Here is a 25,914-nt window from a genome sequence, read left to right as displayed (position 1 = left end):
TTCAAACCTTTAGCAAAGTAGTTCTACACTTGTTACGAATAAGAGTCAGGTGTTGAATGATTTATGAAAATGGAAATTACTTCATGAAAGAAGTTTTGTTGAAGATTACAGGAGAACTAGCAATGAGACGATGATAAAGGTAGAACGCTCTCAATTGCATTTCTCTAGAAAACTCGGAAAGATGGCAATTTTGAAATAAACATTTAGGTAAATAAGTAAGGTTTGTGACTTTCAAACGATGGTACCCCTGCCAAGTCGTTGCTTCCAAAGAAAAGCAAAACAAAATCGTCGGCCATTTCACCGCAAGCAATAAATTTGTAGGAAACTTAGTAGTTCTATACTTAGATTTGGGCACGTGTGCAAGCCAGTAGCTCAGTAACGAGCTAAATGGCACCAGGTTGCCAAGTCTGCAACTGTTTTCCATTGAGCCATGGTAGCTAAGTACCAGCAGGAAGAGCACCGAAAGCCGATCGGATCGCGAATGGTTCCGATCGAGAGCAACTTCCTTACCATAATGGCTTTTTCCTTTCAATCTGATGGAACAAAATATCATTTTTATTTTTGGACTTTGAAGAGTCGTGAGTTCGGTTTTATAACTTGGGAGATACACCTGGCAACGGCGTTAAAGATGATTTTCTTGGCCGGGTGCCACGACTCACCGGTGACGGGGAACAGGGGGGTAAGGCGTCACGACGGCTGCACCGTTGACTCACGGATCCTGTTGCCAGATTATTTCCTGTGTTGCTCTAACTAAACCGAATACATCGTACTGTTATGTGTTATTGCAAGATCATGTTCATGCGAGCCTTTTTGTTATTGTCTTGAGGCACCAGCATTTGAACCACTCCTTTTGCCTTTAAATGAACGTCCTAGGTGTTCTTACTGATGTTTTCGATATACCATTGAAAAATATAGGTATATCAACGGATTATTTCTTGATTCCCTGGCAGTAGATTTCCACGAGTTTTCTCTCAAAACAAATTTTCGTTCCAACTTTTTAATCAATTTTCGAACTCTTGGAATGTGGCAGATAAGAAGTAAAAAATGGAACTGTCTTCAATCAAATCGCTGTTATAGGTCAATATCAATGTATTCTACCTCCTCCAAAACAGTCTGCATCCTGTCAAGTGCCACGATCCTTTGGCGTAATATACCGTTGAACCTGTGTGTATTTTGTCTGAGCCGTATATTTAAAGTTGTAGTAGCATCGATAATAAAATCCTTTCCAAAAATAATTGTTTTAAAATAAAACCCGCACTACGAATTTTCATTCATAATCTTCCACACCTTTACGAGATGCCGTTTTAGAATTGTAGCTCTGGAAATAGAAGAGGCATAGACCATACGCCATACTTGCGTCACAGGTTGTGCGTTACGTCAGGTTCTTTGATCCATAGTAGAATGTAGTGCTAGTATAAAATTAACAAGGCAATAGTATGACGATATTATGCTAAGTTTTTTATTTCTGTTGCAGGTCCACTGGATTTTCAGCCGGTTAGAAAATTTTCGAAAATAGGTAAGATTTTACCCAATTGTAATTTGCTTTAAGGTTCTGCTCGTTTCTAAATTGAAAGCCTGTACATTTGAATGTACGTAATAATCGAGGTAATATACCGAGGAATAATGATTCAAAAGAGGGTTTCTTTCTTGGAAATTGGTAACGATTGTATAAAAATTATATTAACAATAACAGGAATGGTTCAGTTCCGACAAACGTTATTCACATGGCCGACAAAACACGCACTGCTGCGATTTGAAAAAGTTTGGATGGAAAATGTGCATCCACCCACCATATATTATACGACTTCTAACAGAACCAAAATAGAAACAACAAAAACCTTTATCGATAACAGATATGTAGGTATAAAAACCTTTCATAAAATATGTAAAAAAATACGTTGAAAAAATGCCTCGTTTTTCACATCACAAAATGTTAATGAATTTTGTCCAGAATCTATTTTCAGAAATCGACATCAGTTTACCTTATTTTGAATAATGATGTAAAGACTAATCAAATCTAAATCACTTATTAAACATTATAAAATCATAAATCCTTTTTCCCGTGCTCCCAAGAGTCTTACGGTCTCCTAAATTTATTGATTGATTTATTAAATTATCTATTAAATCTTTTAAACATATTTATTGCATTAAGTGTAGTTTTTTCAACCTTTAAGTTGGAGTAAACGTATCTCCCTCCAAACCTTTAGTTATTAGTTAAATTTATCATTAAAACCTATTTTCAGTAGGGGTTTTATAACACGTTTTGATTCATAAATTGCTAAGTAAACTTTGCTTTATTTTAATATTTCAATATTTATTTGATCATAAATAATCCTATCTAACGATGCTTTTGAATAAACTTAAATAGCTTTAAATGCGATTAAATCAATCGCATCGTATGATTTAATCATTTTAAATATTAACTTCTTTATTAAACTCTTTCATTCATTGCGTCGCTAAATCTTCTGTTAGAGCTTATATCTTACAGAGACTTAAAAATCGATCTATTGATTTATTAAATTATCTATTAAACCTTTTAAATATGGTGCGAAAACAATACGATGGAACTTAGTTCAGGCGAGTCAACTCTTTGCCCCTTAAATCTTTATTTTAGTTATTCATCAAATCACCAATCAAAAATCTTAAATCGTATGCTTTAAAGTCATAAATTGGCAAATATCGTGAATCTTCTGTTAGATTTGTTATATTACCTATTAAATTAATATTGATTTAAGCCTAAATTCATCCTGTGATGTCCTAATCCTATTGATTTTGAATGGGTTCAACTCATTTTAAATGCTGTTAAAGCAATTATTGTATGTGATTTAATCATTTTAAATCATCCCTCGTTAAACTTTTAAATTTTTGATTCAATGATTTGCTAAATCACCTGCTGAATTTCTTTATCATAAGGTATTTTAAATGATACATCCCTTGACGCTTTTTTTAGTCATTCTTTTTAATCTTTGGTTTATTAAATCGTCAATGAAATCAGTTTAAAATTTAATCAAGGAGTTTTGGTTGAAATTCGATTTACCAAATAGTAAGATCTGACCTGAACGAAAAGGAGAGGAAGTTGAAATAACATACCAAATCAACACGGATCAGTCAGTGATACATGATAAATCCGGTTTAATTAATTCTATTAATACGGGTTTTGTTGGCATTTGATTTTGTGATATGAATAAACAATCGGAGGCCGTAAACCTTTTCAGGGCGCATTCGCGAATGCAATTATTGATACTGCACTGGCAAATTGCGTTGCTTATGCGCAGAAACTAGTTTATATGTGCTTTTAGGATTTTTATTATTATTTTTTTTAGTATTACGCAATAATTTTAGCAAGTTTTTGATAAATTACCGCTTCCTGTCTTGTATAAAAGTCTTTCTGTAGTGTCGACTTTAGCGATTCAATTCTGATTTGGTCAGAATATAAACGAAAGACTCAAGCCAACAAGGGCATTTTTGTCAGTTATACCTACCTTTTTTTTATGCCTTTTTATGACGTATTGGCCAAATCGCGTGGCACCTCTGAGCAACCACAATGCAAGCTTATTAGTGGCCCACACAGATACACCCACACAAAAAGTTGCAGTGTATTGAATTTTGCTGCTTCAGTAGCATATAAGCTTCCATTTTGAGTAGTTATTATTAGGAACTCTGTTCCGCATTGTTGTATTATTACAAATACCTATGTGTTACCTGATTGATGTCCCTTGAGGAGTATCATGTGGTGTTAGTTTGGTAAATTATGGCGCAACAGGTGTGTTTGTCAAAGTCAATTTACATTTATATGAAGTTTGTTATGTCAAAGCCAAAGTTCAAAAAAGGCATGCGACATATGTCTGACGCGATTTTTTTCATCCAGTATGCGCAGTGTGAAAAGTTTGACAACAGATGTGTTTTAACGAAAAGAGATTTTAAAACGTACATAAAAATCGTTTGAGAGAAATATATCTCGGTTTCTCCTGTACATGAGTAAATAAGTTTTTACTACATTTTATTCAAATATAATGATATTAATGACCCCTCGAACTACAATCCTGCATACATAATTTAATAGGAGACTTAATTGCGTTTCGTAACGAAATACATGTTGTGTGTTGATTGAGACGAATTAATTTAAAAATTATCACCGCTACCTTGACTTCCATAGCAATATTACAGCAATTACTTAAAAATGTTATCTCTCTTATCTCTTATCTCAGCTGGAAACAAAAAATGTGACGTTGTTTTTTTTAAATCATACTATCTAATAGCAATAAGCTGGTTTTACGCTCTAAATATTTTAAATTCCTAAATGTTTATGACAAAAAACATGAATTGAGAATTTTCTACTTCCTTTTCGATGCCATTCGCTTCCCTGCCTACATCCACTTATCAGTGGGAGGAAAAGTAGCACTGTGCGCCCTTGTAAGACTACAAATAGTTATTTACATTTTATTTCAAAAGATCCGAGTATCGAGCCTTTAATATACGGAGAGTACTGCCTAAAATGTTAAAACTCTACGTCGTCGTGTTGCACTCGTTTATATTTCACAAACTTACAATGTGTTGGCCAGCGTCCAAATTCTGTTACTTCTCAAGGCACTGGTGGCTATGTGAACTTAGCGTTTCAAGGCCCGGGAGGTAATTAAATAAAACCCGTTCAAATACACATTTTTTACTTACCCAAACTTACAGACTCAAATGTATTTTTATAAAATATGGGTCAAAACCATTGAAAGGTTTATGTTTTTAGCATCTCCTAGACTGCATAAGAAACACTTTTTAAAAAGCCAAAAAAATATCCTAGTGGACGACACAACAGTAAAAAGTGATCTGAGTACAATCTGAGAGTTAAGTTTTCCACCCTTAGTTCTGTGTGTCTATGATCTTCTTTTCTGTTTTTTATTTTGTTATTTTTGTTTGTTGTTCCATATGTCTTCTCCTTGTTGTTAATGGTGTATTGTCGCTAATTTGTCTGTGGAAAGTGGACAGTTGAATGCCAAAAATTGTCATAAATATAGTTATAATTAATCATCAAGCTCTTTTATTTCTGATATTCCACGTTTGTCCATGTGTACATACAAAAAGCATACATTTATTTTACCGAAAAATAGATACCTGCCTTCCTGTTAATTGCACTCCCAAGGTCTGAGTCTTATATTAAGGCGATTAGTCAATTGAGAAAATAATTAGTAACCTGATAAATGCATATGACGTTATTGCACCGATCCTACCAGGTTTCAAATTAATATTAGAAGATGTTTTAAGGATACGAAAATTCGTAATTAAAAAAAAAGAGACTGTTGTGTGATATTCAAGCTTTTGAAAGCCACCTAATACCTACAAATGTTTCCTTCTTTGCTTTTAATTCGTAAACTTTCCTCCAATTTAATATTGTTCCGAGAAATATTGCTTAATTAAAAATTAGAATTGACTAGGGTAATGAAGTTTCCAACGAGATGGAGATGATTTCAATCACAACCTCGGTGCGTAAATGAAATTCCTTTATGAGAAACACTCAAAAGACGAAAGACAAGAATGGTTCTAAATTTACTCCTGAAGATGGCTACAAGTACTTAACACGAAATTTTAAAGTTCTACATCACGCATGGTAAAACAATGCTAGAACTACGTTTAAATGTGGAAGTTAAATTCAGCAACGAAATCGCTAAAAGCTGTCAAAGGTTAAATATCTCTAATTTTTTCTGACTTTCAAATAATTAATAATTAATTTAAATATATGAACTTGTTAACACGTGAAGTGAATTTACTATAAGTATCACTTGCTACGACAACAATTATTACTTATGCGGCTAACAATAACTTTCTGATAAATGTGAAATTTGTTAATGTGAGTGAAAAAATCACTTTTTATAATCCCTCATAGAAATATAGCAAAATGTATAAAAATAATGTATGTAATAACTGTTAGAACTTTGTTTTGAACTTTGTTCCCAATGGTTCCAGACTCGTTCTAAATGGCCATCTACTATCACCATTTTTCAATCCCGTTAAAGAAGCACTTTTATAGTTTTGTCTGTAGTTATTCCCCGTATTTGCAGTGAGAAGAGATGAACTGAGTTTGAACAAAAAATTTCAGAAGTTTTGAACATCGAAAATCGTAAGTTCGCTAATTGACGGTTATAGTGAGCGATTTTTCCTCCGACTACCTGTAAAGTTTTCACACAATTTCATCAGAATTAGCCAGTTCTCAACTGCCACAAATAAATGTATATGTGCCCATGTACGAATTAGAGGAGTTTGATTTCACAAGTTTCTAGATATTCGGAAGTGGTAGGTAGCGTAATTTGACGAATGCAAAATTAATCTCATGGGAATTGATGAGGCCGCAACCTCATGAGATCCTTTGTATTTTGCAAGTCTTCGAGCGAGAGCTCAAAAATTGTTTATTTCATTTTTTTCTATTTGTACCATCTAATTGGCTTCTGTTCCTTTTAACGCAACGTTCGAGATTGATATATCTTCAGATGATGGCAAAATTTCTAGAGTAAAAAAGCAATTTTCGGTTCTCAGTTCTCAGAAATTGAGAAATCGTAGAAAGTCAGTCTAAATTGGACTAAATCTGGAGACTTAAAAACCACATAATCGTACCAACTTATGAAAATGAACCCTAAGGAGTTTGGCAACTGATGAACTGTACCCTTACCACCGATGTAATAGGCAGCGTCCCTTCAGCATACAATCCATCAGACGAATTATGAGCTGAAGATTTGTCTTGTTGTTGAGGTTACAAGCGAAAACAACGTGCAGTAGACAGTAAGTCTAAATCGCACTGAATATCTCGTCACCCTAATGAGTTTTGTTCATATGTTGTAAGGCTTCAAAAAGGGCGTTCAAAAATGAATAATTCTATGGAATGATTTAATTCCAGGGCTATTTAATTGGGTAGTGTATAGCGTTTGCCGTTCATCAGTAAACAATCGACCTAAATCAGACCGATTAGTAGCGTACGAACCCAATCTTGCCATGCGAACAGCGGACGTTCTGCGCATACTGTGAACTGTAAGACGAGAGCTGTTACTAGCAATAGCAAATTTGTTCGTTCGCTAGTATATTTTTCAATTAACGTTCACCGCGTTGAATGTGCGTAAGAGTCATAAAATGATTTTTTTTTTTTAGTGAACGAATTTTTCTTTGCAAGACCGCAATTTGTATTTCTTGTTGTTTAACATTTGTTGAGCTATCCAGAATCTGGAAAGTTTACATGAACTTTCGACGTATGTCAAAATTCATGATTTCAATCTTGTCAAGAGTGCGGTGACAATTCGATTGTAATGCGACAGTTCGCTGGTAAGATGTTTTCGGACGAGGGCGCAAATTTCTAGAGAACCGGTCTATGCGGAAGTACAGTGGGCGCTTCGTTAAACACTTCATTATATGAAGTATTCGCAAGAGTGAACACTTAAATTAAATCATATCAGGTTCTATAGAGTGAACAGCTTTGATTTAGTTTGAAGTGAACAGAGAGGTGAGTTTTGCGTTGCGCGTTGGCCGACTGTAAGGTGGGACTTCCCCTAAATATACTTCGGATTAGTTCCGAAAGATATTGGTTGTGTCGGGCGAGACAAGTACATATTTTTTATTTACGAACAATACATAATATATCAATATAAAACGAAAGACGTCCACATTTCTGGAAAAGGCCACATTATAAAACGCTTGAAAAGGGCGGTGCAATTATTACATTATTTGCCAAAAAAGATCCTGCTAAATCTACAATTTGTGTTATAAAAAAAGTAAAAAGTCATGTTGGAAATGGCATTAAAATGTGTAAATAATCTTCAAAGAGAAACTTTAAGACAAAATGAAATATAGCTAAAAAAAATAAAAGTAATGAGCGAGCACTTAAAGGCTCAAGCCAAGTCATTGCACGGGAAAGTGAAAGAAAAAGAGTTATTTTTTGCCAGCAATGGTTCGCTACAGAATTTTAAACACAGATTTGCCATTAGGTTTCTGAAAATGTCTGGTGAGAAACTGTCCACAAATCCTGAACAAAAATTCGTTCAAACTCCTGAGGGATTCAGGACGTTGAAATAAATATTTTTCTGAAATGGATCAGGCTTATTAATTATTCCAGACAATTTTCCGTGTTCCCACAATCCCTTCACTAAACTTGTGCAAGCTGATGGCAGTATCATGGCTATCGAATATCTAGATCATAAGGCCTTTGTCGCCTCTGTTTCGTCATCGGTTCATATTGATGACTTGGAGGACGGCGAAGATAAAGACGAACCAGTGATTAGTTGGAGTTAACATCAGTTTCAAGCACTTCAGAAACACTTCAACATATTGAGGGCGTTGGTAATTTCCTTGAGACTCGAAGTACTCTACAAAATGTTCTAGATGTATTAGCAAAAGTGGAATTACACATTAATGAAATGAATTTAACAGGATGAAACTAGCTATAACAATCGGTAATTTCGTGTAAGATTAATAAAAAACGAATCAGTGAATAATACGTGTTTGTAATAAATCTGATGTATATTGCCGTTAATGTTTACAGCGAACTTCGCTTTTAGCAAATCGTTTTCTATAGCCCCTTAAGGGTCGTTATAAACGAACGTTTACTGTAAGCTGAGCATTTCGGCAGTGTACACAAAACAAATTATTCAAAAAACGAAATTGATTCAGTTATCCAGAGTTTGGGAAGTTCACGCCTACGCCTCATGGGTACCTCGTTTAGATTCGAGGGAACTTTCCGTGAAAACGTGGAAAACATTAAACATTTTAGTTAATCGAAGAAAGATAGTACGGACACAGCTGAAAAGTTCATCTCTTCAGGAATTTAACCCCAGACGGGATGTTTCAGCTGACTTCTCGGAGACGCAGAAAACGATAGCGGTTCCCATTGGAGACGCGACGAACGTCACCCACGTCTGTCGACCAATCAGGAATGAGATCCAGTGGCGCGCTACGCTGAATCTGGCAGCTTGGCAGGAGTCAACGGGAATTCGAGGCCATGAAACGTGGTGCGCGTCTCCTGAATCTCAGTCGAGTTTTCAGCGGTGTTCTGTGGATTTAGAACGGTTTTCAGTCTCTTTACAGGTGAAAGTCTGAAACGCGCCCGCGGCAGCTGGTTGGGACTTGGGCCGATTCCGTCCCAAGTTTTCAAATCGCGAGTGTTTTCTTATCTTAAGTAATGTCACACATCTACACAGTCGTCGCAAAGGTGAGTTTCTCTGGTTCTTCCTGATTAAATCTGACCCGCGGCTCGCAACAGTGACATTATTACTATTTAAATTACATTTCGGGTCTCGAACAATGATACTTAACACTTAACTAACATTTTGGATATTACGTATTTCGCTGCATGTGGATGATGCTGATGTACTCGCTCGTTTATCGGATCATCGTCCGAGTTAATTCTTATGATCTTAAAAACTGCGCTTCTCCATTATTCTCAAATAGTGTGAATTTCCTTGCGGTGCATAGGATTACATGTAGGTGTTACATGCTCCACGTTCCTAAAACTGCTAAAAAGAGTATATATTTGATATATTGATTAATACGTCGGCTATTTTCGGTATTACGTTTCTATTTTCAGAGCAATGAAAGCGACGGTTTTCGTTATTTATCAGACTAAACTGCAAAAAATCCCTTTCCCTTCAACGTTGACATGCGATATTTGCTCTTTAAATGTTTGTATTTTGGCTACCGTCCTTTGATCTCAATTTCCAATTAGTTGCTGTTACGTTAATTTCATCCCCATTACAGCATCAACTTACAGTTTAATTCTTGGCCTTACATGTAATCAAGTTATTAATCGGTTTAGCGCATCCTTGCAAACCACGTGTCTAGATCTAAAATAAATAGTAATTCTTTATTTAGTTTAAAGCTTAAATTTGTGACAATTAAGACTATTTTTAAAAATAATCAACAAACGTTACAAATTCTGTTTGTTTGTAACTATATTTAGATACAATGGTTTTATCGACATATTAAAAATAGTATGAAATTTCTATTTTTAATAGAGGCTTGGTGCATGATTGTTTTATTATTTTTATGATAAATTTCGATAAGTGTCTACATGCAGTCTACTATGATGCACCAATTTCTAAGATTAGATCGATATTATTTGTTTATTTTCTAGTTTTTTAACTTTACTTAAATTTGCACAAAGAAGCAGATTGCCAAAAAACAACAAATCATGGTTGTTGTTTGCAATAATAACTATTTAAGGGTATCGCGATGTGTGCAACAGACTTGTTCGCAATAAAATAATTTATCAGCAAAGCGCCAAAGAACTGAATGCAAAGAAATAATAATTTTAAAGACCGAGTTAAAGGTTGCTACAAAAAATAACCTGGTTTTGACCCTTTTTCTGTGTAAAGAAACACGTTTTTCTATAAATAACCCCACATTATAATCGCCCTATGTACCTTTCTGGGTGAGTACAAATTACACCAGAAATTAACCCATCTTCATGCAATAACAAGATTTACGCAAAACAGTGCAACGCAAGGAATGCGCACAAAATACTTTGCGTGTTTGTTGCGTTACGGCGTTTCGATCTTTGCGGTCTTCATCGCCGTCTCAAATTTTAAGACCAAATTAAATCTTCTAATAATCTTCTAATGATGTTAAGCTAAATAACACAAGTGGCAGGTAACCGATTCCTTTTCGGCTGCGTTGCGTGGATTATCCGTAATCGATCCGTAAACCCATCCATTTCATGTTCATTTTTCCTTATCGTTTCATTTGCAATGCGTTGCGCTAATCTCTAAATCCGCTGTTAATTGGCACTCACCTCATTGGACGAATGTGTTACATAAGGCAAAAATTTAAAATTGTCATCAGTAATAATTTTAATTGTGAACTAAAGATAATTATTTTGACCTAAACATGTGTGTTTTCTTTATATTTTTAGAATTGCAAAATGTATATTTTCAAAAATATCAGCGTTGACATACCCTTCTGATAACGTTAATGATCTAACTACATTTTTAATCGCAAAATATATAAACCGTTGGTTAGAATCTTACCATAAACAAGTATCATCAACCAAGGCTTTTTAATATTATTGAATAAAATCAACCCACACTCTTTATTTCCATGAACTTTTCCGGTCTTACATTTGATTTTGCTCATTTGCTTTTTAATTTTCGAAAGCATTTTAATGAAGTTTCCTGCAAAATGCCTTTTTGTTATATCACTGATAATCAATTTAATTTGGAATGAAACAAAATTTGCTCTAAGCTTAAACATTTTTAAGCAAAAGACCAACACGAACTTATCTGCACGGAAACGTGTATTTTCTGACACAGACATTTTCCCTCCAGCGTTATAAGTAAGCAATAACCTAACAGTTGAGTGTGCCAAAAAGGCTTTTAAGAGTAAGGCAGTGTTATTCACAGACAATGTTTATCTGTTTGATTATGCAGGGGGTATACAAAGTGTCTCTCAAAGATAGCATTAAAAACATCGTTGCAAATTTATGTCTGTTCAAGGCATTTAGCATTTGCTAGTACAAAAATCTAACTATATATACCGGGTGCTCCTTAATGTAGAAGTTGACAATTTTCATAAAATATTGAATAAACTGTCAAATATGTATTGACTGATAACTTCTCAATTATTGGTGAGCAAATAAAATAATTTTTCCACACCCCCTGCAAAAATGTGTGCTATGAAGGATGCTACGAAATATCCTTCAACTACGCAGTAGAGTCATAACGTGCTAGGTCGCGACCTATCAGAAACTATCAAATTCATGCTAGTCGGGTAATTTCGTTTTTTTTTTATTTCTTCTTTTAGCCATGGGAAAATAGTGTACACACAACTCGCTACAAAGTCCTTCAGTACACTCGCGTGATTGGTGCTCTCGCGTGCGGCTCGTGCGTAATATTTCACGCTCGTGTGTTAAGAGTGGTTTTCTTCCCTTGTTTACTATTCCGTGACTAGGCAATTTAACAACCCACTTTTTTTACTGTTTCCCGTTTAATTTTTTATTATATTGAACGCCGGTTTTTACTTCACAAAAATAGAGTGTCCGTGCATGCATCGAAAAGGGTATTTCTGTAGGTAGGAACATTAACCTTCATGGGTGGCAAAATATAAATATCGATAAAGATAACCATAGGAAAGTTCATAATATTCAACGATATATCTGGTGTTATATGGAAATGAATAGAGTCTTCAAGACTTTAAGAGAATTATGCCAAACACTTTCTTAAAAAAATATTGAATTGAAAAAGTGTCCTTATTAATCCTTCCACTACTCGAGAATTAGGAGAAATGAGTACAGGAACTGCTAGAGGCAGCTAAATCACTCTTTCTAACTGGCAAATTCGAACGAAAACGTAGAGTTTTAGCATCTCAAACGTGGCGAAAACTGTTCTCCTAAATGTTTAAATCATTCAGGGCCCAAGTTACTTCAAAATCAATAAAGATAGCTGTAGGAAACTGCATGAGGAAAATGTTTTATTTGATTTGTAGATTTTAAATACGCTATAATATACAGGCGTTTGCATGGGAATAAATCGTGTTTCGAACACTGAAAGAGAATCAAGATAAACAATAAAGTGTGGAAATTTAAATTGTGCAATGTTACGATTTTCAATCCACCAGCAATTTTTTTCCGAATATACGTATAGATTATCGCATATAGAGTGTCCCAAATAAAGTGAGTTACATTTTCGAATAAGATTGTGCGAAGTCTAGAAGACCCCGAAAACGTTTAAAACTTTAATAGGTTAGCAAGCCAGCTCTGTGCTACCCTGAACTACCCCGAACTAACGTCTGTCAATTAGGAACACTGACCCTTTGTCATTCTCGACTCCTCAGTGGCCTGTCGTTCGTATATATATGTCTCACTCTTTTCTTCTTTGTTTAGTAAGCTAAACAAGGACCTATGACAAACTATCTATGGATAAAATAATGTTTACAGTCTTCTACATTATTGCAAAATTTTAATTTTGAATGAGACCACTCGAAGAGTGGACTGCCTACCCGCTCCGCTCAAATTCGTATCCGCTTACCACGTCATCACATTTTTAATACTGAAGCATTAGAAATTCCCTGTCCCGCTGTTCAATTCTTAATTGGCAAAGAATCCGCTAAAATCATTTAATTAGTTGAAATGTAAATGTTTTGTACACAATTCGTTTCCGGGGTCGGAACAAATACCACCTGCAGCTATGCCGCTAGTTCAATTTTCTTCAGTTGGATATTTCGAAAACTTCGCAGCGCTGATACAGCAATTCTGTGTGAATTAGCATATACTACAAGTGACGTACTTAATTGATTTTATAATCCTGTCCAAATATCGGGAGAAATTTCTATGAAAGATTGATGAAGCGCCTTCGCGATTGATTACTTTCTCCGAGAAAAATTAAAGTTCAATATTACACTTTCCCTTAAGAGAAATAGGACACAGTATTGCTTTTGTGCTCATAAATATGTGAACTATTGTCTAGTGTTACGACACTGTAAAGGACATCGAAAAAGCAATTAAGGGTGGCAACAGTGGTTGGCGGCAGCGCAGCGCCCTTGCGTAGGAAGGCACGCGGCCGGCCTTGCCCTACGCGATCGATTCCCACCACCCTCTACCACCACCTTTAAATCAGGTCAGTGTGTTTGCCGGTGGCCTCTTTTCTTATCAATTTACCATGTCCCACATTGTTCCTGCTCATTCTTAGTCCCTACCCTCATGCTTATATTTCTAATGGTCTTTTTGGTCTTTGCTTTCGCCGTTGGATTAATGCACCCCATTTTTTTAATACCCAGTAGACCCCTTTTAGGGGTTAAGATTAATGGTGCAATTTCTTTTAGTAGTAGGATTTTTGTTAATACTACCTCCTGAACCTTCGTTAATACGTATAATTATGTGTGTTTTAGATGGGACAGTGAAGTATTATTACAGGGCGTCCGAGAAACAATGACATAAATCAGTATTGGGAATAGAGGGTAAAAAATGGGACGATTTAAGTAAATTTGCCTTCTACAAAAGTAGATCGTGTTCATTCCATACAGTGTCAAAGTAATTTTGTTATCAACTTCAGCACCTATTACTCATGTGTGCCATTTTTTGGGACGCCTGATAGGTAGAAGAGGAATTAAACTTCTTTTATGGAATTATATTCTTATTGAGAAAGATATTTAATATCCCCCCATTACACCGTTTTTTTCTGTCCTTCGATCCAGAAATGTGTGTGCGACAGTGCCCCATAGCAAGTCTCGTGGGTCTTGGGTTTAATGACCTGTCAAATTCTTCATATAAATGATTCAAAATTTTACCAGTCGGAATAGGGCCTACATATGGATAGCACATGGTTCCGAGACATTTGATATAATAAAAGAAATTTTAAATGAATGTTAAATGAATTTGTCATTTCCAGGTATTTGAAAACCATGAAAACCCTTAACATCAAAACTTTCTAGTCAAAATTAAGTGCCGTTTTCATCGAAACGCTTTTCGTCGCGCCTTTTAGGAGAAAATAAGTTTCTACTTTTGATCTGACATTTTTACTTTCAAAGTAAAAATCCATTACTGCAAATAAAAAAGGTTTTCTAATTTATCGTTTTATTCCAGATTGCTCTGTAGAAGGACAAACGAGGATTGAAGGGAGTCTTTAGACTCGTGTATACTTTCTTCGTGACGGATTTCATCTTAATTTGTTCAAAATTGCTGCCATGGGTCGCAAAAAAATACAAATATCCAGGATTACAGATGAACGAAACCGACAGGTAAGTCAGAAACCGTTTGATTTTTTTACTTTATTGCTATTAAAGTTGCTACAACTAGAAAATGTCTAAATCTTCAAATTGTTTGAAAAATACAAAATAACCCGCATGTTACTTGTTGAAGAAGTGAGAGTGCTACATTTATCGATTTCTTCGGTTTTATCAATTCGTTCGCGTTCTTCAAAATTTAATTGTCGACATACTCTCGCATTTCTATGAGGTAGATAACTTTATTTTGCTAATTTTATTCATGGAATATAAGGGATAAATGTGACATCCAGAATTGTTTGTGTTGAAACGAACTAGAGTCGTAGTATCTTTCCAAAATTGGACCAGAATTTGGAATTCTCCAGGACACTGAAATATAATTGGCGTGTCTATTTCGTACTCAGCAACCTCGTGCGGACGGTCAGCACTTAGTTAATTAAATTACAGTTAGCTTTTTAGTATCCTACTTTAAACCAACTTCCGACGATCATTAATGTGCGCTCTCCTAATTAATAACAATAATCAACTATCCACTAAAATAGATATTTAAATAGAAAAAAATGTTGACTTTTTTGCAAGTAGATGTCTACAGTGATAAGTTAATAAATTTAACCGGCATGTAGGTCGGGTTAAAGGTCAGAGCTGTACTACGCAGTTCCGCGTATTGTTGCAATTACCGACGCGGAGTCTAGAAGAGAGTTTCTTGTTAGCTTTATACTCTTTCCTTTTCATAGTTGGATTATACGATTGAAAGCATGGTCCCGAGCCCACTTAAACGGTGGTCCAACCGAGATTTACCCCCCGTATTATTTCGCAATTTCAGGTGACTTTCAACAAGAGAAAATTTGGAGTCATGAAGAAAGCCTATGAACTGTCTGTCCTTTGTGACTGCGAAATAGCGCTGATAATTTTCAGCAGTAGCAACAAATTGTACCAATACGCTAGCACGGATATGGATAAAGTTTTGCTGAAGTATACAGAGTACAACGAGCCACATGAGTCTCTGACCAACAAAAATATTATCGAGGTACATCAAAACCAGCAGCAACTTGCAATAATAGTCGGCAGGTGCAAATAGATTTGACACAGCTGAGAAATTTAAATAAGTCTTCCGAAAAGTGATGTATTGACTTGCTCAATTTAATTAATCAATGTCTAAAATGTTTTGGAACACCTTGGACTGTATCCGCTCTGTTATTTGACTTGAAAATATTTCCAGTTAAACCCAGTATATCGCTGTTTCGAAGACAAAGCTCTTTAAATGTCATATAGTCATAGCCAAAATTAACATTTACCTAGATGCACCAGCCTAATGTTATTAACACGAGTTGTTGCTTCAGTATTGAAATTCAAAAACATATAATTTATGTAGTTTGTGCATAACAAAAAGTTTAATTTATATTTAATATGAGCCGAACCATAAAACGTTGCACATAAAAATGACTAACTACGTTACCGTCATGTACAACATACGATCGTTTTTAGTTATTATCATCCGTTTTCCACTCCAGAATCAAATGTTTATTGATTATATTTATCAGAAGTATGAGTTAGGATAATTCCTTTTTTTTCAGTGGGAATCAATGGCACTTGATCTCAAGCAACCATATATCCACATTCCACATTTATATTTTAATAGCCAATAACATGTTTTTTCGTTAAGCATGTTAAGTCCTCTATGTATTTAGTACTGTGCAACAGGGCATTTTATGATTCACATGGAGATAAACCTGCACCTACTTCCAGTTTATAGCAGTTAGTTCTTCGTTCCAGGCCGAACCAGAATCCCTGTTGTTACTTTTACCCTCACTCGTATTTATTTTAAGACCGCAAAATGGAGGCGTTCTTTCATTACAATGTTATTAACATGTTTCCCTCCTCATGAATTTTAATAATTCCCTAAAATAAATTACTCTCTCCTGTGTATCTTTGTTCTTGGGCGATTAAGGACTAACCTGAACCCACCCTCAGAACGTTGACTTACAGCAAAATGCCCTAAAATTGGCTCAATCCTCCCTTTTGTCGTTTCATTGTTTAGAGATTTACAATCATACCCGATCTATAGAATAATCTGTCTGAACCGCTCCAAAAGGTTTCCAAGTAGCCGCATAAAAGGGACCGATGTTGATTGTTATGGTAAAGCTCTTGCCGATGTAAAAATGCAAGTATTTTCTGGGGTTTTTTCATCTAAATCCTAAGAAATCACAAAAAATATGCCGAATATAACTTTTTCTTGCATAAATTTTTAGATAAAAGATCATAGATTGTGGAAGAGTAATATAATTCTATGAAAATAATTGAACTATACGGACTTCCAGTAGACGTAAATACGCGATTTTGAAATTTGATATATTTTTCCTCATTTATTACAGCTAACAATTATACAAATCTCCGAAATTGGAAGAAGTAAAACGTTTACGAACGATTTTTTGCAATTTCAAAAATGTGACGCAGAACGTTGTCCTTTAGCTTTAAATTTTGCAAACACCTCTCTCGGGTGATATTATATTTATCCGGATCAATCTCGGTGCTACCTGCATTAAGATTCTCATCAGGGCCGTCAGATGTGCTCGAAGATCCATCGGAAAGTTTTCCAAACAACCTTTTCTTAAGATGTTGTACTGGGTATTGTGCTTTTCTCTCCCGATCCTTCGCGCCTCTCCTAATGAACTGCTTAGTAATTGCTTCAGGATTTCAGCAGGTGACTTTCTTATGAGAACATCCATGAAAAGACCTCGTGGTGTTAAACGATATCACAGCGGCGTTTCAGCGTATTTTATAGCTACCCCCAGAAGAAAAATTTATGCGACTTTTTGCATGCTGTTTTATTTCATTTAATAAGGATTTGACGCAGGGAATAAAGTAAAACAAATTGAAAGTCGAGACCTAAACTTGGGGTTAAGGCCACATTTCAGAAATAACGCCGCCGAAGTTTTGATTTTTGGTCGGATCTCCTTAATTCAAGCATTATTATTTGGCTTCAAGTTCAGCACTCAACCCCCTTATTGACATGTCATGAAATACCCAGCATTAAAAAAGTTATTTTCACAAATATTGTTTGTGTTGTGTCGGAACGTTTTATGGTTATTGTAAGCTCGGTGCATGGATTCGGTTATTTTTATTGTCATTTAATTTGATAAGAGGTTCAATAATGTTTTTATTATGCATGTTTATTTCAAAAGAGAATCCACCACCTTTGTAATGATCAAAAACGCGTTATAACGCGAGAGCATTTCCCCATGAGCTGGTCCACTGACACTTGCAGGCACTCAATAAGAAAGAGCATAAGAACGGAGTAATGAGTCCCGAAAGCCCGGAGCCTGAAACGGAATACCAACTCACGCCTAGAACTGAGGCCAAGTACAGTAAAATTGATGAAGATTTCCAGATGATGCTGCAGAGAAACCAGTCAATTAATGGGCAAAGGGTTAGTCCAGTTAGTATTCTTTTTTATTATTTATTACTTATTTCATGTTAAGATCATCACTTTCTGTGGGTCGTACGTGACCATACCTTAATGCGTTTGCATATTACATAAAGTAATAAGTTTTTTTGTAAATTCTCTAGGTACGAGACATTAGTGCGTTGCTTTTTTATCCTTTACGGTTTTTGTGCACGTTTCGCGATCCTTCGTTTAGACATTCCGCAAGTTTTTAAACCAAATATTATATTCCTAAAACCACAGTTTTCTGTCTTTTTAAGGCGCCCATATTCGTAAAAATCTAAAATTAATTCCTTTGAATACTGTAGAATGTTTGTTTTTCATCGTTATGTAAAGGGCTTAACGTTGTGCTGTTTTTTATATGTCTGGTACACTAAATTAAATGTCTAAAGCAAAGTTTATTAATATTAACTTAAAGGTGCCTTAATAAATTGCTTCGCAACACCCCGTTTTTTACCAAAATTGCGGCAGCAAAATTCTAAAATGGATTAATGGAATCTTTTCTATCGAGGCAAATTCGTGTAGCTCTATTCTCGTCACAAATTTCAAGGGTTCCTAAAGTACTGTAAATCCGAGCGAAATAATATGGAAGTGACCAAAAAAATGATGTAGTTTTGCTCAAAATCAACGTAACTTCGCTCGAAAAAATCAAGTGTTGCGCAGCAATTTGTCCACGGTTTAGTAAACGATGATCATCCATTTCATCATAGAGTTTGGAAAGCTGAAATTTCTCGGTAAAACCTTAATTGGTTCGTTTTAGGTTAACATGGGTTCAAATTATTCGCAGCCTGTATCAGTTCCAGTAAACATAAGCTACAGCGATTCTGGTCTCCTTCAGTCTAGTCCCCAGATGGCGCATACCAGCATAAGCCCGAGACCGTCCTCTTCAGAGACGGATTCGGTTTATCCCAGTGGAGGAATGTTGGAAATGAGCAACGGGTACTTGATAGACAAAACCCTTAAAATGGGGTTACAATTCATCTGTTATAGATATCCAAATTCTTCGTCGCCCATTGGAGGTTCTCCTTCACCGGGGCCTAGTCCGGGACCGGGAATGAGTTCATCCAAACATTCAAAACAGCTTTCGCCAGGCCCAAGATCTAATCTTCGGGTTGTAATACCCACACCACTAGGATCTAGCATCACAACGGACGAAGTTTCCTATGCAGAAGTAGGTATTTTTGTCGATATGGATGAAACTAACTCCCATTCAAATGTCGTAAGAAATGTAGACTAATTTCAGTGTTTCGTTATAGCACAATCGATCGCAATCCTCGTTAAACACACCCGTAGTGTCGTTGCAAACTCCCGGCTTGAGCGCATATCAGGGATCTTTAAGTTCATTCGGGGCACAGGACTTCAGCATTGGTTCAGACATGACGCTTACTTCGATGGCTTGGAGTGGTCACCAGATGGTGCCTTCATTAGCACACAGCGGTGCGAGTAACTCAAATAGCGGATGTTTGCCTCACCTGGCGGTGTCCAGCAGCACTCCACCTCCTACAGCGGGATCACCGCTGCCCATAAAGATTAAGAGTGAACCCATTTCGCCACCTAGAGACCATCACCCGCATCTGTCTAGGTAAGATTTTATTTAGTTAGTTTAAAGTTGAGAAGGTAGTTAGATTTTTTAAAATAATTTGCACCCAAGAATGGTCTTGTTGCGTACACTTCCGAAATATTCTGTTCTCAATATCCTGAAATTGAAACATTGAATGTCGCATTACTACTTGATGAAACCCATTTTTGCGCTCGAAAAACACACAATTTTGAGCCCATAGGGAAAATATCGACAGGTGCACCAACAATGCCGCACGTCCTGTGTGAATGTCCAGCAATTTCCAGTTGAAACTACTCTCTGTTACGCAGAAGAGTAATAAAACCAAAAGTTTCTGATAACCTGACAAAGAAGGTCACCTAAAGAATCAAGTTCTACTATCTGCCAGGCGACTATGAGATTAGTATTTTCCTGTCGATAAAATACTGCAGGTCGCAACCCAATCCAATGCAAATTTTTGTGCAATTGAAATGTTTTATTGGTTATTATCAAAAGCTGTGATACATTTAAGGAGTTTTCGTACAAAACTCGATATGTCCCCTTTTATAATAGTTAAAAAAAACTCTCAAATTGTTAATTCTAAAGGTAACACGATTTGTTTTGATTTTTAAATCCAGTAATTCTAAAATACAGTGTAGTAAAGAAAACATTGCATATTTTTCCTGTAGCGTAGTTCAAATCGAACTTTTCTTTTTTTGGGGGGGTTTTAAAAGAAGCAATAGCAATTGTAAAAACAATTTCTGAATAAAACTCGTAGTTTTCCAGAAAGAGGAATTTAATTAAAATTTGCACAAACGAATTTCATCGCCTTCTGTATTTGCTTAGGAATTAATCGAAACATGTTTTATCAAATCGTTGCCAATGCAAAATATGTATTTTATATATCGAGTGACGCGTGACCTATGCAAATACAGTCCCTTTTCTGCTTTTTTTAGTACTGCCGTCCACCACTCGCAACCACATGTGCAGACATTGAATTTGACGCATACCGGTCATCATCCGAGACCAAGTTCGGCGGGTCACGTAACTCCTTCTCCCGGAAGCGTCACCCCTACAAATCTGCCTTCTCCGACGCCGCCACCTGGACCGTCGTCGCAACCCGATTATGACGCCTCCGCCGTTCAGTTGCACAAGAGGGCGCGACTGTCCGATTGGCCGTCATAGGTCACGTGGTACCCGCGAGGTACCACCCAGTGCCATAGTGATAACACGTGGAAGTGAACAGCTTAGACGCGGACTAATTTGAATTGCCCCCCTGGTTTAGGTTAGGAATTGACGATGGTTCATGCGGAGCTCTCTTTCGGCACCTTTTTAAATACTTTTCTAGAATAATGTTTTTATTAAGTTTTATATAGGAAGGTCCTTGATTTTTTTTTGTCTTGTGTATCCCGAATTGGTTCCTTATTTGTGTTACGCCACGCGAAGTGGAGATTTTATTGGGATAGTTGCAGGTTGGTGATTACTGGTTCCAAATAGGCTTGCGCAGTTGATCAATTCCTAACCAAAACTACGACATCAATTGCCAATTTGTCATCCCATGTGATAAACTTCGAGTCTTTAGACATTATTTTTAAAACAAGTGGAAAGTTGAAAACTTAGTCATTACAAAGTTAAACGTATATTACAAAGAGCGAGTAATAGAGAAAAAGGCGTGTTTGTATGTGCGTGGATGTGGTTCACTCAGGAGTATGAATAATTATCTAGAAGTCGTTGTGCGCAGTCGCTGGGTGTTGACAGCGCCTCTGTGCCGAAAGCATATCTTCATATACAATACGTTTTGTATAGTTTTTATTTATGCGTATTATAGGGTAATGATCGCATAAAATTTGTTGTTTCTCTCTTGATATTTTATATTGAACTTGATAATTGCTCTTTCAAGTTTTTATATCCGTTAACACTATTAGGACTTCAAATTATACAGCGTACCTTGCTCGCCTTTGTCTAAGGTCCGAGTATTAATCTTAAGTACCTCAATCTCGCTGTGTTAAACGTGCTATGTCAACTGGATGACAAACGCGTTAGTACATTTAATCGCGTATGTACAGAGTTGCTGCTCATAATCAGATGAGAACAAGAATTGCTCTCCTTTTTGAAATTCACATTCACGTCTGGAATTTCTAGTCTTTATTAAATGTTTTCCGGTTTAATTTTGAGTCACTTGATTCTTTATCAAATGCTGAGATGTGACTTTGTACGGTCAATTTTTACTTGTAAATGGCATTGAAGAAATAATGTCAAATGGACGCTGTATATAAAAAATTTGCGGCTGCTTCGCATTTGCAATCTGGAATGAGCATTGGGCGATTATTACAGATTTAGGCTTGGAAGAAAGGTTGTAAGTTGTTATTTTTGTATTTCTTTACTAGGAAACTACGTACTAAAGACTTAATAGGAAAGTGGTTATAACTAAGTGAACACGATTGAAGGCACAATTTGAAGGGATTTATGTCGAAAACAATCACATTTATTTTCTACCTCTTAAAATTGTAAAAGTACACAAGGAAAGGAAGCATTTCACATAAAAAAAAAACGAAATTAATTTATTAAAAAAGTTTAAAATTTATGGTTTTTCCGCCTATGTTGCAAGACTTGTAGTTTCAAGGAAACTCAGCATTCCAGAAATTCTTTTCAGTTGTTTTTTTACAAGCAGACGTGCATTAAATTCGAGATGAAATTCCTAAATTAATATCAAAATGTCTTGATGTTTTGCTTTCGGAAAGCAAAACTGCGGGCACACATCTAAAAGATTTTGATGATATCGATGTTTTGAGGAAGAATTTGAGGTTTATCTTTCTAGAGATGTTCTAGGAAATTGAAAATATTTCTATTGAAAAATTACGGATTATTTTCAATAGACTCGCAAAGAAATGTAAATCCAAAAGGTCTGGAATTCGTCGTTTTATCCAGTACCCAACGTCATTTGAGAGATATTTGGGAAATTGCAGAGAAGAGTCACCGTTAATTTCAACTGGTATTACCAATTGGCTTTGGTAAATTCAAACCTGAATAATTGAAGCTGTATTTTCGGGATGGGTTTTTCTGTGATTGTCACAATTGCAGATTAATTTATGTCAAGTGTGCAGCTGAATTCGAAAACATTCTAGACAGATTAATTCATACTGAGACTTGAGTCGCGGTTTTTCGATCCGTTTTGCCATCTTTCTCTGTCCAATTTTATTACTCGGAGCTATTATTGTAGTACAGTGACAAACTAAATCCCAGCATAAAAAACAACTTTGAGTGTTCGTTTAGTTATATGGTTAGTTGACGGTATCTGTAAATAGTCCACCAATGCTTCCCTGACCATTGTTATCTGAACTCACCCGAACTAACGTGGACGTGCAATCAGTAACTAAAACAAAACATGTATCCGGTTGAGCGTTTTTAGAGAATTTAGGCAGGTGTTAATATATTTTATTAGGGGAGATACGTGGGACGTAAGAGAGTGCCATTACTGTCTTGTAATTATTAGTATCTTTTTATAAATGTTTTAGATTAGACGATTATTGTTTAAAATGTACACTTGTTATTAGCGAGTATGCCACACTGTTTAACGTACCAAAATTACGTAGGTGCCGGACGTTTACACCCCTTCTTATTCACGTCACTTGATGTAAGGTATCATCCCTTTGTTGTTGTCGCTTTGATGCCAGGACACATTTTGCGTTGTATATTTTTAAGGCATTTGCTGGAATTTTGCTTGAAATTACTTTGGATCATAAAAGACAGTTAGGATTGTACTGTTGAATGTAAAAATTCTTATTCTCCCACGAACAGCGAAGGACACTTCAGTGTGTGCCGTTCACCATCCCAGAATGGCTTAAAATACCCTTTCCCTATTTGAAAATAGTAAAATTGCTGTTCCAAGCAGAAATATTATCGCAAATTATCCGAGTTTTCTTGGTTGGCGCAACTCAAGAAAAGGTTCCAGTTGTCGTCTTTGAATCACACCAAAAAACAATTCTTCATGCTGTGTTGGAAAAATTACTTAAAACCATTGAGAGCGAGTGTCTCACAAACTAAATTTACATGAACAGCTCAGTTAACCAACAATATTCGACTAAAATGAAAGGACAACTAAAGCGCCTCTAATCCTGAAGAATAAATAGGAAAAAAATCTGTTTTGGCTTAATCTACATACTTTAATTTTCACAATCGCCATTTTCGAGATTCTCAAAATTACAAAGAGATCTTGAAACTATGCCATAAATTCTGAAATTAAAGTAAAATATTAAGTTAAAAAACTTGTTTTCTCGAGTATTTATGGCTCCAAATTTGCATTTTTATACGTTGGTTAGCGGTACTAGTTATATTAATAAGAATAAATTGTTCTTCCCATTATTAGACTAAAATTAGGAATTCCCCAACTTCGAAAACTGTAAAGAAATATTCATACAATCACTATAACGACTGAATTATCCCTATGCATCAGGAATTTTATGAAATACCTAAAGATATTTTTCAGCATTGCTAGTATTTTGGATAGCTGTCTACTCCTAAGTATAAACAATTACTTTTTAGGCATATATACACAAATTATTTTATACCATATTTGAATGTTGTATCGAAACGTATACTACTTAGTCAAACCCTCGAAGAGGAACAAAGTAGAGCTTTACTTAAGACCAAAGAATCCTACGCATATTTCTAATAAAAATAACAATTAGGAAGCTTCATTCTGGCAAATGTGTGTCCTGGTCCTGGTGCAACATTGGTGCTCTCCCTACCCTACGAATGTACTCTGTCCACTGGCTGTTATAGTACTGGGACCAGGTTCTGAAGAAAGTCCCTTCAACGCTCGTAAAGTACTGCTTCCTAAGGAACCTAGGGTGTTCATTGTTATAGCCTTTTCGATTTGTTTGTGATTTCAGAGTTAGATCGATTGAAACGTCTATTCTGCAATGACACTTCAGAGAAGATTTATATAAATTAGAAATTGTACGATATATATATATTTTATCTACTGTTGTGTGCACCTAACTTGCACATAGTTTTTAAAAAAACTAACGAGCGCCCTTGTAATGTTCGTTCCTGGTTATACAGAAGTTCATGATCCGCACAATGCCGAACTTCAGTAAATCAGGGTACTGAAAAGGCTTGGTGGGGTGGCCTGCAAGTGAAAGAACTTTTAAGATAAGGGTCTAGTTTTGGATAATTTTTAAACCCACAAAATTCGTATAACCAGGAAGCGTCAGGCGCCAAGGATATGCACAGTGTGTACCTGCCCGCCTTGGTGCGTGGATTACCCTTTCTCCACTGAATTAATTGTAGAATTGCCTTACTCACAGTGCCTCGACAGTATGTACGTATCTGTATGTGTAATACACCTTCGATGTCTTAACGTAAATATGTCGCGTATCATTTTTAATGCCTTCAAGATATATTTTATTCATCTTTTTGGGCACTCACAGGGTATTTTGCCGTTTACTAATCCTTTTCGCTGCAGCTTTTTCTGCCGATGCTTTGTGCCTTCTTTATGATTCAAACAAGGTAAATGTTATCACAGCTCCGTAGTATGTGCGGACGCCGCATCTTGATTGATGAAGAATGAAACTTTTATTTTGATTTTTCTGTCTACTCTTCAGTAGCACTGCAGCTGTGATTTCTTTTATTTTGTTCCCTCAAATGGAATAATTATATGATTTTTGGAATTTCCAATTCCCAGTGTCCCTGCATATGGCTTCCACCAGCGCCTTGGCGACATCTCCAATGAGCTTTTCAATACTGTGGTATTAAATTCTACTTGGTTTATGCGATTATTTAAGGCGTTAATATGTATTCATTTTTTATTAAGAGGTCGTTGAAGGTGTCTGCAAAGTGTCTTCAGAGTTATAGAGTCCCTTCAGTTACTTTTATGACGTATATCATCAGTGTTTTAATTAGTGTACACTTTGGCGATATGCGAATATCGCTGTAAACTGTATGAAGTAAATATTTTATTTAGTTTTTTGGTATTTTAAGCATAAATGTGTTAATTTTGCCTTTTTTAAAATGAAGGAACTACATAGTAGCTATACTTGTAAATAGTATACTCACAAATAAATTGTTGTACAATGCCATTTAACGTTAGCTGTATTGTATATTTTATTTGTCTAACTGATAAAATGATGTTCCCCTGAAGATGTTTTCTGTTACATCCATTTGACGTAAGGTGTTTTCAGTCATGTGCAATATTAATCTGACCTTTATTTATCTACTTGTATTGAATTTAAACCAAATAAAACTGTTTGTTACA

The 25,914-nt window shown here is 35.8% G+C and overlaps 1 protein-coding gene across 8 annotated transcripts in view; it reads left to right on the top strand.

Moving 5' to 3' along the window:
• The window catches only part of Mef2 (myocyte enhancer factor 2), a 43,440-nt gene extending 17,526 nt beyond the window's left edge, over window positions 1–25,914 (top strand). For 2 of the 8 annotated variants that reach the window (XM_066399156.1, XM_066399155.1), the window contains exons 3-8: window positions 14,540–14,694; window positions 15,503–15,706; window positions 17,945–18,106; window positions 18,882–19,292; window positions 19,378–19,703; window positions 20,615–25,914. In XM_066399156.1, the coding sequence (XP_066255253.1) occupies window positions 14,641–14,694; window positions 15,503–15,706; window positions 17,945–18,106; window positions 18,882–19,292; window positions 19,378–19,703; window positions 20,615–20,843 (1,386 nt within the window). In that variant the 5' untranslated portion in view covers window positions 14,540–14,640 and the 3' untranslated portion in view covers window positions 20,844–25,914. Of the gene's footprint in view, window positions 1–1,474; window positions 1,517–8,948; window positions 9,179–14,539; window positions 14,695–15,502; window positions 15,707–17,944; window positions 18,116–18,881; window positions 19,293–19,377; window positions 19,704–20,614 lie in introns of those variants that run through there. The other 6 variants (XM_066399159.1, XM_066399158.1, XM_066399161.1 and 3 more) reach the window with 6 other exon arrangements.

The sequence above is a fragment of the Euwallacea similis genome, chromosome 18 (assembly GCF_039881205.1).
Source record: "Euwallacea similis isolate ESF13 chromosome 18, ESF131.1, whole genome shotgun sequence".
Taxonomy (NCBI): Eukaryota; Metazoa; Arthropoda; class Insecta; order Coleoptera; family Curculionidae; genus Euwallacea; species Euwallacea similis.
This window is presented reverse-complemented; position numbering and strand designations above follow the sequence as displayed.